The sequence below is a fragment of the Nicotiana tabacum genome, chromosome 13, assembly GCF_000715075.1.
Source record: "Nicotiana tabacum cultivar K326 chromosome 13, ASM71507v2, whole genome shotgun sequence".
NCBI classification, from domain to species: Eukaryota; Viridiplantae; Streptophyta; class Magnoliopsida; order Solanales; family Solanaceae; genus Nicotiana; species Nicotiana tabacum.
The window spans coordinates 101,254,183-101,270,243 of record NC_134092.1 but is presented as its reverse complement, the minus strand read 5'-3'; the positions used below and the strand labels follow the sequence as shown (position 1 = coordinate 101,270,243).

The following is a 16,061-nucleotide window of genomic DNA, read 5'->3' as shown; positions in this document are numbered from 1 at the left end:
TAATTCCTTTTTTATTAGTATAAGAGTTAAATGGATCTCAACCATTAATCATTTTATGGTCCACATGGCATGAATTTACATGACTATTGAATATTATTTGAGATAATAATACTTGACCTTTTCCCATTTATATATTTATATTGTAGTCCGTAATTGTTTATGACGTCCTTACCTTGTGAACTGATTATATATACCAGCTAGCTGGATCTTCTCACTGATTCCTGTTGGAACAACTTCACCATGTCCCTAAAGAACAATTGAATGATTAAAAGGTATAATTTAAATGGCAGTATCACAAGTTTAATGTTTTTTTGGGTTATCTAAAAAGTCTTTATTACCACTTGGAACTTTAAAGTTATTAATAGCTAGTTAATTGGACTTTTCATATCTCACGTTGAATGTGTAAAAAAAAGAGAGAGAAAATAAAAGAAGTAACTTACCTACAAAAAGTTTTAAGTTATGTGCATTGATAGTGGACATTTATATTTTTACACCATAAGGTAAATATAATTTGCTCACTCCGATCACTTTTACTTGACATGTATATTAAAAATAGATGTTCACTTTTACTTGGCACTTTACGCATATCAAGAGAAGATAACAAATTTTTTTCTGTTTTACCTACATTATTTATTACCATTTCAAATTATTTTCTCAAATCCAATAAAATATGCATCAATTAATATGGGTAACATGGTAAATTATGCACTTTCATTTATTATTTTTTAAGGGCGTAAAAAGTCAAAACGTGTCAAGTAAAAGTGACTGAGAGAGTATATCATTAACTCTTCATATCAAGTCTGGTATAGCAACCTGCAAAATAGAGTGAGAACCTACTATGACCAAATTAAATTGTACTGACAATATAAAAAGGTGACCATCGATTTTAACTATTTGACTTCTAACCTAATGGCGGAGAGATTAGGGTAATCATCCCAACAATAACTGTTTAACTTACTAAATGCCAATAAATGCTTCTTAATAATTTATTTGCAGGAGATAATAAAATGCATCTCCTTTTCTCTATGACTATATCAATGAACCTATCCGTTAGTATTCCAATAATTGGAATTTGAAAGGGCTTTCTTTTTCATGATGAGATCTCAACTCATAAAATTCTTCATCATATATATACTATAAATAGTATGTTCAGAATACAAATGAAAAGGAATGGAAATGGAAACATCAAACGTTAAGGGGAAAAGTACTTCTTCTCATGCAACTATTAGAGTACAGATGGAAGATAAGGAAGATGTCTTCTTCAGGTGCAAAAAAGATGTTCCTCTGTCAAGACTCTTACATGCTTATTCTGATGAAGTTGGGCTAAAATATGAAGCAATAAGGTTTACTTACGACGGAAAGAGGATTAAGGGCACTGAGACTGCAGATGAACTTGGAATGGAAGGTGAAGATACCATAGATGCTTGGATGGAATGTATTGGTGGTTAATTGCAAGTGTTAATTTCATGCAAATCTTTTGATTAAGTTTGACATGTATTTAGTTAATATTTTCATTTTATACAGGATATAATATCCTTCTTTCTTTTTCTCTGAGGAGTTGTTGTAGACTGCTGAAAACGCAATTTTACTTGATATAGTCCTAAGTTCTAACTGTTAGAACATGCGCAGCGGAAGCAAGCAAACAATTCGTGCATCAAATACATGTAAACTAGATAATGCTATAATTGCTAGATTAGAAGCACTAACCTCTTAAAAACGTTGCACAAATCCTCCACACAGCTAGAATCCAGGGCTGCAGTCTTCTGCTATATGCCTAGTAAAACCTTGGATGAATTTTCTTTGAGTGGGCAAGAACAATACAACTCTAAAAAGTGAGTTGTTGGGTGAAATTAGTCTTCCTTAAGTAGACTAGTTTTTGGCCGAAAATCTCCAAAAACGTGTAGGATTCTACTTGCATAAGTAAAATCCTACTCTAACTCTACCGGATAACTTTTCTTTCAAGTCACTTTTTACCCAAGTTGAGTTCAGATTTTTACTAGGTATAGCAGGGACCACAAAAATAATAAGAGGCTACTAATTATAGAATTAATTCGAAATTAGTATGAATTAATTCTTACTATAATTAATTGCAATTTATTCCACAAAAAAAACTTCAATTGAACTCCTCAATATGAATTTCGAAAATTCAATAACACTTATTTTAACTCCCCATGTTAAGATCTCAAATACCAGTTAATTAAATTAAATTACTGAAAATTTAATTTAATCAACTAATTAAATCTTTTATAATTCCACTTAAATCATTTCATGTGACGGATACAAAATTCACCGGCGGGGTTTTCACATGAAAACTTATAAGCTCACATAAAGGGGTATCGTCAAACTCAAAACCAAATCGTGGATTCTATCAACTAATTATTATTTCACAAATGTTATTCGTTATTGTCCACTCTATTATGCATACACTAACTCTGAATAGAGTCGTACCTTTTGATAAATCAAAATAATAAATAAATTACATTGATCATAATAATTATATCATGATTAGGAGTTTAAGCTCATTTAATGAATTAGAGAAAATATTTTATATATATTCAGTACAAAAATATCTTTTCTCTTCTTAGTCCGTTCAATATACACTAAGTATACTAGCACAAGAAGTCGGAGTAAAACCACTCCCATAATCAAGACAAATTATACCATAATCTTGTGCTACAATCATCAAGATATTTTGTCCAATAATATCTTTGATTGTGAACATAGTTTATTAATTATGTCAACCGACAATTTAATCTTCTGTGCATGAGCTAAGACTCTATACACTAATTTGTCTACTACATAACTAAAAGGACACACGTGTAACAAATGATCTATTTAAAATAGTACTTTATTGAATTGAATAAATAAAATAAATAATTATTCCATAAAGAATAAAATAAAATACTATGTCTAAACCGCATGGTTAATAGTATATCCCAACAATCTCCCACTTAGACTCATAACCATGCGTCTACTACTTTAATACCCACTTCTTCTACATGCTTGTCAAAAATCTTCTGTGTCAAGCTCTTTGTAAACAGGTCTGCCAAATTGTCCTCTAACGCAATCTTCAACACTCTTGCATCACCTCTCTGAGTTATGTCCCAAATTAAGTGATATTTACGCTCAATATGCTTACTCCTTTTATGGCTTCTTGGTTCCTTCGAGTTTGCAACTGCACCACTATTATCATAATAAAGTACAATCGGTGCTTGAACTGAAGAAACTACATTAAGCTCTTTTAGAAAGTTCCTGAGCCAAACAGCCTCTTTAGTTGCCTCAGATGCAGCCACATATTCGGCTTCCATGGTGGAATTAGCAACACATGATTGCTTGATGCTCCTCCAACTTATGGCTCCACCTCCTAAGGTAAAATCATATCCTGAGGTAGATTTTCTAGAATCTCTATCTGACTGGAAATCTGAATCAGTATAGCCAATGGGTGCAAGATCACCTGAGTGATACACCAACATATAATCCCTAGTCCTTTTCAAGTACTTGATTATATGCTTAACGGCAGTCCAGTGTTCTCGTCCACGGTTAGACTGAAATCTACTAACCATGCCAACAACAAAGCAGATATCAGGTCTAGTACATAGCATAGCATACATGAGACTCCCTATAGCAGAAGCATAAGGGATCACCTTCATCTTTTCTATCTCATCAGTCATTTTTGGGGACTGATCTTTCGACAGAGAGATATCCATGTCTAAAAGGGAGAAAGCCTTTCTTGGAATCTTGCATGCTAAACCTGGTGAGAATAGTATCAATATAAAGTGCTTGGGATAAGCCTAATATCCTTTGCTTGCGATCTCGCATAAGCTTGATCCTAAGGATATGTGCCGCATGTCCCAAGTCTTTCATATCGAAATGTGAGGACAACCATTCCTCTACTGAATTCAACATGCTCACATTATTTCCTATGAGAAAAATATCATCTACGTACAAAACCAAAAATGTAACTTTATCTCCACCCCACTTCTTATAGACACAAAACTCATTTTCACATTGATCAAAACCGAGGGTTTTAATCGATGCGTCAAAACAAGTGTTCCATGCTCTAGAAGCTTGTTTCAATCCATAGATAGATTTCTTTAATTTACACAACATGTGCTCATTGCCACTTTTTATGAAACCAACTGGTTGTGCCATATAGATGCACTCATCAAGACTTTCATTTAGAAAAGCCGTCTTGACATCCATTTGCCAAATCTCATAATCGTAATGAGCAGCAATGGATAAGAGAATCCTAATGGATTTAAGCATGGCTACTGGTGAAAAGGTTTCCTCATAATCGATCTCTTCTTTTTGAGTAAACCCTTTTGCAACAAGCCTAGCTTTAAAAGTTTGCACTTTTCCATCCACTCCTCTCTTTTTCTTATAGATCCATCTACAACCAATGGGTTGGACTCCAGTAGGTGGTTCTACAAGATCCCAGACTTGATTGGAGTACATGGACTCCATTTCAGATTTCATAGCAGCAACCCATTTATCAGCATCTGTATCCTGTAGTGCTTCATCGTAATTAATAGGTTCGGTGTTGGGCTCTTCAGGGATTCTATCATAAGATTCTCCCAAAAGCGCAAAACGGAGAAGTTTTCTTATAATTCTCCCACTACGACTAGTCACTACAAGTGCAGTATTTTGTTGTTGAATTACAACATCATTTTCTGAAACTGAAGCGTCAATGTTATCCTCCATACCTTGTGGTGTTGGGATATCATTAACTTCTTCCTGGAGTGCAGGCTGCAGAACAATTTCAGGTTGCTCAATATTACTCCTACTACTTTGGGGTAGTGAGATGTTAGGCAATTGCTCTTGTGCATTCTGCTGCCTATTGGCATTTCTCCCACTACGATAATGCAGTGGTATGTCAATACTGGCTTCCGGGATACGTTCCATAGATGAGTCATTAGTTACTCTATTACTTAATTTCTGTAAAACTAGTTTGCTTCTAGGAATATGGTTCATTAAATAGTCCTCTTCTAAAAATCTGGCATTTGTCGTAACAATTACCTTCTTTTCTTTGGGACAATAAAATAAACCGCCTTTAGTTCCTTTTGGATATCCAATAAAAATGCATACTTTTGTCCTCGATTCCAATTTATCCGCTTTTCCTTTCAGCACATGTGCTGGACAACCCTAAACCCGAATGTGCCGTAAACTTAGCTTGCGCCCACTCCACAATTCTACTGGAGTTGAAGGTACTGACTTTGAAGGAACCAAATTTAGAATGTAATTTGTTATTTCTAAAGCATATCCCCAAAAGGAAGAAGGCAAATCGGAATAACTTAACATTGACCTAACCATCTCCATAAGGGTCCTATTTCTTCTTTCTGCCACACTATTTTGTTGTGGTGTTCCTGGAGTAGATAATTGAGATGTAATTCCAGAATCTGATAAGTATTTAATGAATTCTGCAGAAAGGTATTCACCACCATGATCAGATCACAATGTTTTGATATATTTATCATGTCGTTTCTCCGTTTCCGTCTTAAATTCCTTGAATTTCTCAAAGCATTCAGACTTATGACGCAACAGATAAATGTATCCATATTTTGAGTAATCATCTTTGAAAGTCACAAAATACTCAAAACCAACTCTTGCTTGTATATTCATAGGGCCACACAAATCAGAGTGAATTAATTCTAACTTATTGCTGGCTCTGAGGGAAAATGTCTCTTCGTCATTTTACCTTCTAAACAGGATTCACATGTTGGCAGTGACTCCACTTTCAATGAACTCAAAGGTCCATCAGGGACCAATATCGAAATCCTATTTAGATTTATATGACCTAGACATAAGTTCCATAAATAAGTTTGGCTCAATTCAGAAATATGTTATTCTTTTATGTGGCAGATTATAGTTGTTTAATTCTTTTGGTTGTTGTAGTACATGAGGAGGATATATATCAAGAATGAAAAGGTTATGTACTCTAGCAGCGGTGTAGATAAAATGTTTATTAAACTTAATAACAACAGAGTTATTAGCAAAATAAACATTATAACCCGCATCCATTATTTTCGAAACCGAAATCAAATTCCTTCTAATAGAAGGTACATAGAGAACATCTTTCAAAACTAAAACTCTATCACTACTAAACGAAACTCTAATATCTCCTAATGCTAAAGCTGGTGCTGGCTCGCCATTGGCTTGAAAAATGCAAACTTCATTCTTACTTAGCCGTCGCGTTTCCAGACACCCCTGCAAAGTAGTGCAGATATGATTAGTGGCTCCTAAATCTACACACCAAAACATGGTAGAGACAGTCGCTAAACAAGTTTCAATGACATGTAAATTTGAATTACCTTGCTTATTCAACTTTGCCAGATAGGCAGGGCATTGCTTTTTGTGATGCCCAGGTTGTTGCAATAATATCACTTTCCCTTGGATTTTTTCACACCAGCCGCACCTCCAGGTGCCAAGACCTTTTGAGCCTTCTTTTTTTTCTTACCGCCTTTCGACTTAGAAACTGAAGCTTTCTCAACATTGAGTGCCACAACTGGAGCTTGCTGTTTGATAATAGATTCTGCCGTTTGCAGCTCATTCAACAATTTCGCCACTAATAAATCCATTTTGTTCATGTTATAGTTCAAGCAAAATTGTTGAAAACTATCAGGCAGAGTCTGTAAGACCATCTCAACTTGAGATTCCTTATCAATCATAGCTCCAAGGACCTCCAATTCATTTAGAAGACTCATCATCTTCAGAACATGGTCCCTGACCGATGATCCTTCAGCCATCTTGGTGTTCAAAAGGACTTTCATGGCAGTCTGCTTAGCTGCATGATTTTGCTCACCAAATATCTCTTTGAGACTTTTGAGCATGTCGTAAGCAGACCTCATAGACTGATGCTGATGTTGCAAAACATTCGCCATAGAGGCAAGAATGTAACATCGCGCCATCTCATCAACCTTGACCCATTTGTCATAGGCCTTAACCTGATCATCAGTAGCATTTTTAGGTTTTCTTGGGCACTCATCAGTGATTACAAATTTGTAACCTTCAGCAGTTAGGACAATATCAAGGTTTTTTTTCCAGTCAACATACTTCGGTCCTTCTAACTTGTTTTGGTTCAAAATTGAGGTAAGTGGGTTGAATGAAGACATGGTTAATCTGAGAGATATTCATATTAAATAGATCATTAGTTATGTATTTAGAATAATTAAATTAAAAAACAACACATTACACATATAACCATGCTCATTGAATAGTTATATTCGTTAGGGAAACTTAACTATTCATGCAAAATATATGAGTTATGTAAGATATTTATCCCATAAATTAAAACAGGACCAACTCAGATGGAGAGTAAACTGTTAATTTAAGATAGGTAAGTATCACTTTTATAAACTCTCGTTTCATTGAATCAACATGTAACTCAGTTGGAGAGTTAATACAAGTAATCAAATAACTAGAGGAAAAACTACAGTAATCATCTATAATGAACTTATCCGATGTGGAAGAAGACCTATGTCAACATATAAATTCATTATATTACTGTAAAACATGAATGAAAACCATGAGAATTGAACCCTACCATCACTGATTTCTTTTTTTAAAAAAATTCTTTTATAATTTTTTTTTTAAAAAAAATAGAAAAATGGCCAAAACCCCATCTAAACGACCCCGAATGCCCCAAAAACGATGTACGTCATGAGCAAAGCTGATGTGTATTGCTCACTGGGCCGTTTCCGATGAACCTACTAAATTTGAGGTCAATCAGAGTTCGACAGAATTTCAGAATTCCAAATTCATGACCTATTCGTAGAATTCTGTTTTTGGCATTTTTAAGGGTTTTAACTATTTTGACTGGTTCAAATCACATAATATAGTGATGTATGTTAAAATATGATTTCAGAACTCAAAATAATATTTTTATTATTATTTAATAAAAACGTGTTCAAACAGAATTGTGGAATGCTTTCACCGTTCCAAACGCTATTGTTCATAATTCGTATATTAATCCATAATTTCAGAACTAATATCATTCAAAACAGACACGTTTTTATTAATATAACACTGTAATTATGGACAAAAAATGTAACTAAAACAGATTAATAGTACTAATCCACTGTTTATGCATATATGTATTAATCCATAATTACAGATTTAATAGTACTCTGAAAAAACAGTCACGTTTTATTTTAAAACCAACACAGCTATTCATCAAAAAGCGCAATTAAACAGATTGTCATCAAATATAACACCACTATTTATGCATATGTATATTAATTCATAATTTCAGAATTAAAATACTAATAAATACAATCACATTTTTGACATAGAATAATCATACCAAACATGTATCATTAAACAACACGTTTTAATATTACTCTATTCATGCTGTATTACATTATCTAGTTAGATGTAAGACGACGTCTGATACCAATTGTTAGAACATGCGCAGAGGAAGCAAGCAAACAATCTAGGCATCAAATACATATAAACTAGACAATGCTATAATTGCTAGATTAGAAGCACTAACCTCTTGAAAACGTTGCACAAATCCTCCACACAGCTAAAATCCAGGGCTGCAGTCTTCTGCTATATTCCTAGTAAAACCTTAGACGAATTTTCTTTGAGTGGGCAAGAATAATACAACTCTAAAAAGTGAGTTATTGGGTGAAATAAGTCTTCCTTAAGTAGACTAGTTTTTGGCCAAAAAATCTGCTCCAAAAACATGTAGGATTCTACTTGCACGAGTAGAATCCTACTCTAACTCTACCGGATGACTTTTCTTCCAAGTTACTTTTTACCCCAAGTTAAGTCCAGGTTTCTACTAGGTATAGCAGGGACCACATAAATAATAAGAGGCTACTAATTATAGCATCAATTCGAAATTAGTATGAATTAATTCTTACTATAATTAATTACAGTTTATTCCACAAAAAAATTGTAATTGAACTCCTCAATATGAATTTCGAAAATTCAGTAACACTTATTTTAACTTCCCATGTTAAGATCCCAAATACCAGTTAATTAAATTAAATTACTTAAAATTTAATTTAATCAACTAATTAAATATAATTCTGCTTAAACCATTTCATGTGACGGAAACAAAATCTACCGGCCGAGTTTTCACATGAAAACTTATAAGCTCACATAAAGGGGTATCGTCAAACTCAAAACCAAGTCATGGATTCTATCAACTAATTATTATTTCACAAATGTTATTCGTTATTGTCCAATCTATTAGGCATACACTAACTCTGAATAGAGTCGTACCTTTTGATAAATCAAAACAATAAACAAATTACATTGATCATAGTAATTATATCAAGATTAAGAGTTTTCTTTTTACTTTTAGCATATATTTCTAATATATGGTAACTTTTGGAAGGAATACTTTTATATTTATTAAATAATATTTAAATATATTTAAATAATTGAAAAATAAAGTAATTTTAAATTTTACTTTCATATTTCACTTAAATTAAAAGAAAAATTTAATTATAATTTTTTATAATAAATATTTGAAATTATTTTATCTACTTAATTAATATTAACTATAAGTAAATTTTTATGTCATTATTTGTGAATTGATACTTAAAAGTACTTATTAAAAAACTTGACCAAACATGTATTTCTAGTCAAAAGTTATTTTTAAATTTGTCAAACACAAACTATTTTTCTCCAAAGGTACTTTTTCGAAAAAATATTTTTTTAAAAAGAAAATTGATTTTAGAAGCTTGACCAAACATGCTATAATTGTCATTAATGAGTCTAACAGATATTCACTAACTGACTTTACAATAATTAGTAATGGGTCTAACAGATATTCACTAATTGAAGCGGGAGGCCCACGCGCAACATAGTAGAGCAACTCAGGTGGGCGTTAGCAAGGGTTGATGGGAAATTGGAAGTAAACGCGTCAAGTGGCGTAACAATGTTGTGTACACCAAGACTCCAATCCAAGTTCTATTCCCTGGAGTTGGTATCTCATGTCGACTTGTCGACACACTCCTTTCTTTCGTATTAGTTAAATTGTTTTCGTGTGTGATGACCAGATAGGTCATTTTGAGATTTAGCTACTATTTCTATGTTCTGAGACCTCGACTAGCTCCGTTTAGCATTCCTCGACTTGCGTGCACAGTCCGAGTCTTTTTCCGAAAATTTTTATGTGAAAATTTAAGAAAATGTGAATTGTTGTCTTTAAAATGACTTGAGTTGACTACTGTTAGTATTTTGTGTAAACAGATATGGATCGTTATTTTGACGGTCCCGGTGGATCTGTATCATGCTTTGGGACTTGGGTGTATGCCCGGAATTGAATTCGGAAGTCCCCAACTTGTTTTGACTAATTTTACCGAAAACTAGCATTTTTGAAAGTTGAAGAATTACTAAGTTGGCCGTAAGTTGACTTCTTAGCTAACGGGTTCGTATTTTGATGTTAAAACTTGGAATAGTTCCATATTGCTATTTGAAACTTGTCTGTAAAATTTGCTCAAATTCGGAATTGCTTTGACATGAGTCGGACACTTAAACGTGATTCTAGTATTCTTGAGTTTCACTTTGAAAGTTCATTCGTTTGGAGGATTGATTAGTAGATTTAATGTTATTTTTGTGATTTGATTATGCGAGCAAGTTAGTATGATGTTATTACACTTGTGTGCATGTTTGGTTAGGAGCCCGAGCTCGAGTGAGTTTCAGACTTGTTTTGGATGAGTTTGGTAAAGATTAGAATAGTTGGTGCTCGTGCTCTACTGCAGATATCGCATTTGCGAGGTCTGGCTCGCAAATGTGAGCCTCGTTTTTGCGAACAATGATTCGCATTTGCGAGCATGGGATGGATTGGGTGAAACTCCCATTTGCGAGATTTTGTTCGCATTTGCGGACTGTGGACCTTCGCATTTGCGAATGAGGTGGTAGCAATTGCGATCATTGACCACTGTTGACTGCTTCGATTTTGTGAAGAGTTTGCTCGTATTTGCGAGGGCTCTGGGTTCGTAATTATGACCAAAATATCGCATTTGCAACGATTGTTCTTCTGAGATAGGGTTCGCATTTGCGACCCCTTTCTCGCATTTGCGATATTCGCAATTGTGAACATGACATTGCAATTGTGACATCCGCAGCTGGGTAAAAGAGGGGAAAAGGGGATTTAGCTCATTTCTCACAAACTCTCAACCCTAAACACCCTAGAGGCAATTTTTCAAGAGACTTTTCGTTCCTAAATTCATTGGTAAGTGACTTTAATCCATTTCTTATCAATTACGCATTATATTTCATGAGGTTTCATAATCAAATTTAGGATTTTCATGGTAGAAATTAGGAATTTGGGTAGAATCGGGGATTTTTGTAAAAGTTGAGATTTAGACCTCGAATTGAGGTCAGATTTTGAAACAAATCGCATAACTGGGCTCGAGGGTGAATGGGTCGTCGGGTTTTGGTCCGAATCTCGATTTTGACCAAGCGAGCATGGGGTTGACTTTTGTTGACTTTTTAAAAAATGATGTAAATTGAATCTTTTTCATTTGTGGGTAGTTTCTAAAGCTTATTTTGAATCATTTGGTCAATAATTTGCTAGATTTGGTTAATTTGGAGGCTTGTTCAAAAGGTAAAGTCGTGGTTGATTTATTGCTTGAGTTTATTTATTCTCTCATTGATGATTTATTCTATCATTGATGGTTGAACCATTTTATTCTTGTTCTCTCATAGATGGCTAGAACACGCACAACATCTGCAGCCGAACAGGAGCCGGAGTCCCCTGTTACAACTACTACCAGGGGCAAAGGCCGAGCTCAGCCTAGAGCTCGAGTAGCAGCACTCGTAGTAGAGCCTAAGTTTGATCATGAGGAGGTGGTCTCAGCTCAAATTGTGCTCGTTGGACCAGCTCAGGTCCCGGAGGGATTCATAGCCACTCCAGTGCTTCAGGACGCTCTAGTCCGCTTGATGGGCCTTATAGAGTGTGGCCCAAACCGGTGCATTTCCGGTAGCACCAGTCGTCTCTTGGGCTGGAAGAGGAGCATAGACTTCCGCTACTCACACCCCGGAGCATGCAACTCCCTATATCAGACTCCAGCAACCCAGCCAGTTAGGGTGGTTCAACCGATTGTTGTGGCACAGGCCGGTGATAGGCCCGCTATGTCTCCTAAGGCCCTGTTGAGGTTGGATAAGTTTACCAAGTTCTTCCCTATTCATTTCAGCGGTGCATCTTCTGAGGACCCACAGGACTACTTGGACCGTTGCCACGAGGTGTTGCGCAATATGGGTATAGTTGAGACCAATGAGGTCGACTTTGCAGTGTTTCAGATGACTGGTTTCGCCAAGAGATGGTGGAGAGATTATATGTTGACTAGACCAGATAGTTCGCCTGCACTTACCTGGGATCAGTTTTCACAACTATTTCTAGAGAAATTCATTCCTGTCACTCTGAGAGAGGATTACCGCAGGCAGTTTGAGCGTCTTTAGTAGAGTAGTATGACTGTTACCTAGTATGAGACTTGATTTATGGACTTAGCTTGCCATGCCATTGTTTTACTCCCTACTGAGAGGGTGAGAGTGAGAAGATTCATTGATGGGCTCACTTTCAGTATTAGGCTACAGATGGCCAAGGAGACTGGAGATGATATTTCTTTCCAGAGGGCCGTAGATATTGCTAGACGGATCAAGATGGTTTGTGGTCAGGAGAGGGGCCGATGTCTGATAAGAGGCCTCATCATTCTGGTGGTTTCAGTGGTGCCTCATCTAGAGGCAAGGGTACTTTTGGTAGAGGCCATCCTCCTAGGCCATTTCAGTCAGCACTTCAGGTATCCCACAGTGCTTCGGGTAGTCGTGGTCCTTATGTATCTCACTCTGGACATCCAGTCTATAGTGCACCATCAGCTCATATTAGTGCGCCTCTGATCCAGAGCTACCACTGTGGTTATCATGCCTATTCGGGTTAGCTTCAGCTTCAGCAGCTACATCAACAGGATGGGTGTTTTGAGTGTGGGGGTACTGGTCACATCAGGAGGTTCTGTCCGAGATTGTTGAGAAGCATGCCGCAGCAGAGTTTTCGTGCCATGGTCCCGACACCGGTTGCTTCACTGCCCGCTCAACCAGCTAGAGGCAGGGGTCAAACAGCCAGAGGTGGAGGTTGGACCATTAGAGGTGGAGGTCAGGCCGTTAGAGGTGGAGGCCAGCCAGCTAGAGGCCGTCCGAGAGATGGAGGTCAAAGTGGTGGTGCCCAACCCCGATTTTATGCATTCCCAGCTAGACCTGAGGCCGAGTCATTTGACTCCGTTATCACAGGTATTGTTCTAGTTTGCCATAGAGATGCTTCAGTTCTATTTGATCAGGGCTCTACTTTTTCCTACGTGTCATCCTATTTTGCTTCATATCTGGTTGTGCCTCATGATTCTTTGAGTGCTCCTGTGTATGTGTCCACGCCTGTGGGAGATTCTATTATTGTAGATCGTGTTTATCTCTTGTGTGTGATTACTATTGGGAGTCTTGAGACTAATGTAGATCTCCTACTTCTTGATATGGTAGACTTTGATGCTATTTTGGGCATGGATTGGTTGTCACCTTATCATACTATATTGGATTGTCACACCAAGACGGTGACCTTAGCCATGCTGGGGTTGCCTCAATTAGAGTGGAGAGGGACTTATGGCCATTCTACCAGCAGGGTTCTTTCTTATATGAAGGTTCGACACATGGTCGAGAAGGGGTATCTATCATATTTGGCCTATGTTCGTGACTCTAGCGTGGAGGTTCCTTCCATGGATTCAGTACCTGTTGTGCGTGAGTTTCCAGAGGTCTTTCCTACAGATCTGTCGGGGATGCCACCCGACAGAGATATTGACTTCTGTATTGATTTAGCTCCGGGCACTCAACCCATTTCTATTCCACCATATCGTATGGCCCAGTCGGAGTTAAAAGAATTGAAGGAGCAATTACAAGATTTTCTTCAAAAGGGATTCATTAGACCTAGTGTCTTACCCTGGGGTGCGCCCGTGTTGTTCGTGAAGAAGAAAGGTGGTTTGATGAGGATGTGTATAGACTATCGGCAGTTGAACAAAGTCACTATCAAGAACAAGTATTCGTTGCCAAGGATTGATGACTTATTTGATTAACTTAAGGGTGCCAAGGTACTTTCAAAGATTGATTTGAGGTCTGGCTACCATCAGTTGAAGATCGGGGCATTGGATGTCCCTAAGACAACTTTTCGGACTCAGTATGGACATTATGAGTTCCTAGTGATGTCATTTGGGTTGACAAATGTCCCGGCAACATTTATGGATTTTATGAATCGGGTATTTAAGCCATATTTGGATTCTTTTGTGATCGTATTCATTGATGATATCTTGATCTACTCCCGCAGTTGAGAGGAGCATGAACAACATCTTCGGATTGTACTGCAGACTCTGAGAGATAGTCAGTTATATGCCAAGTTATCAAAGTGTGAGTTTTGGTTAGACTCGGTTGCCTTTTTGTGGCATGTTGTATCGGCCGAGTGCATAAAAGTGGATCCTAAGAAGATTGAGGTAGTTCAGAACTGGCCTAGAACTACTTCAGCTATAGAGATTCGGAGTTTCCTGGGTTTGGCGGGTTATTATTGCTGGTTCGTGGAGGGGTTTTCATCCATATCAGCCTCATTGAAGATTGACCCAGAAGGGTGCTTCATTCAGGTGGCCAGATGAGTGTGAGTTGAGCTTTCAGGAGTTCAATACTGCTTTGACTACGACGCCAGTGTTGGTGTTGCCCACAGGTTCAGGATCTTACACGGTGTATTGTGATGCAGTGTAGTATTGATATAGGATGGCAGGGTGATTGCATACGCGTCGTGGCAATTGAAGGTTCATGAGAAGAATTACCATGTTCATGACCTAGAGTTGACAGTCATTGTTCATGCGCTAAAGATTTGGAGGCATTACCTCTACGACGTGTCATGTGAGGTGTTCACGGATCATTAGAGTCTACCGTATTTGTTCAAGCAAAAGGATCTCAACTTGAGGCAGAGGAGGTGGTTGGAGCTATTGAAAGACTATGATATTACCATGTTGTATCACCTCGGGAAGGCCAATGTGGTGGCTAATGCCTTGAGTAGAAAGGTTGTGAGTATGGGTAGCCTTGCGTATATTCTAGATGGTGAGAGACCACTAGCATAATATGTTCAGGCCTTGGCCAATCAGCTCGTGAGGTTAGATGTTTTAGAGCCCAGTCGTGTTCTAGCTTGCACGGTCTCTCGGTCTTCTTTGTATGAGCGCATCAGAGAGCGTCAATATGATGAACCCTATTTGCTTGTACTTAAGGACATGTTGTGGCATGGTGGTGCCAAGTAGGTTACTGTTGGAGATTATGGGGTGTTGTGGATGCAGGGTCAGATTTGTGTGCCCAATGTGGATGGGCTTCATGAGTTGATTCTTGAGGAGGCCCATGGTTCTTGGTATTCCATCCATCTGGGTGCCACCAAGATGTATCAGGACTTGCGGCAGCATTATTGGTGGAGGAGAATGAAGAAGGATATAGTTGCCTATGTAGTTCGGTGTTTGAATTGTTATCAAGTAAAGTATGAGCATCAGAGGCTTGAGATTCCTGAGTGGAAGTGGGAGCGTATTACCATGGATTTCGTTATTGGGCTACCACGGACTCAGAAGCAGTTGGACGCAGTATGAGTCATTGTGGACAGGTTGACCAAGTCAGCACATTTCATTCCAGTGGTAGTTACCTATTCTTTAGAGCAGTTAGTTGAGATCTATATCCGCAAGATCGTCCGTCTTCACGGTGTGCCCGTGTCCATCATTTCTGATCGAGGTAAGCAATTCACCTCGCACTTCTGGAGGGCCGTACAATGTGAGATAGGCACACAGGTTGAGTTGAGTACAACATTTCACCCCTAGACGGACGAACAATCCGAGCCCACCATTCAGATATTGGAAAGAAGGGCAAGTTGAGCCATAGGTATATCGGACCCTTTGAGATTCTTGAGAGAGTGGGTGAGATGGCCTATAGACTAGCATTGCCACCTAGTTTATCAGCATTCCATCCGGTGTTCCATGTGTCCATGCTCTGGAAGTATCACGGTGATCCGTCCCATGTGTTTGATTTTAGCTCAGTCCAATTGGACAAGG

The 16,061-nt window shown here is 37.5% G+C and overlaps 2 protein-coding genes across 2 annotated transcripts; both read right to left on the bottom strand.

Annotated features, from left to right (window-relative positions):
- Nucleotides 1-2,957: 2,957 nt before the first annotated feature.
- Nucleotides 2,958-3,650, bottom strand: LOC142168274 (secreted RxLR effector protein 161-like). The gene has a single exon (XM_075228934.1). It carries the CDS (start codon nucleotides 3,648-3,650, stop codon nucleotides 2,958-2,960), a length of 693 nt encoding a protein of 230 aa, XP_075085035.1.
- A 2,727-nt stretch (nucleotides 3,651-6,377) lies between these two features.
- On the bottom strand, nucleotides 6,378-7,109 carry LOC107825399 (uncharacterized). The gene has a single exon (XM_016652255.1). The coding sequence runs from the start codon at nucleotides 7,107-7,109 to the stop codon at nucleotides 6,378-6,380; it is 732 nt and encodes a 243-aa protein (XP_016507741.1).
- Between the last annotated feature and the right edge of the window lie 8,952 nt (nucleotides 7,110-16,061).

Excerpts from the sequence above, each read along its gene's own strand:
- LOC142168274 (XM_075228934.1), bottom strand. The coding sequence starts at position 3,650 with ATGAAGGTGATCCCTTATGCTTCTGCTATAGGGAGTCTCATGTATGCT.
- LOC107825399 (XM_016652255.1), bottom strand. The coding sequence starts at position 7,109 with ATGTCTTCATTCAACCCACTTACCTCAATTTTGAACCAAAACAAGTTA.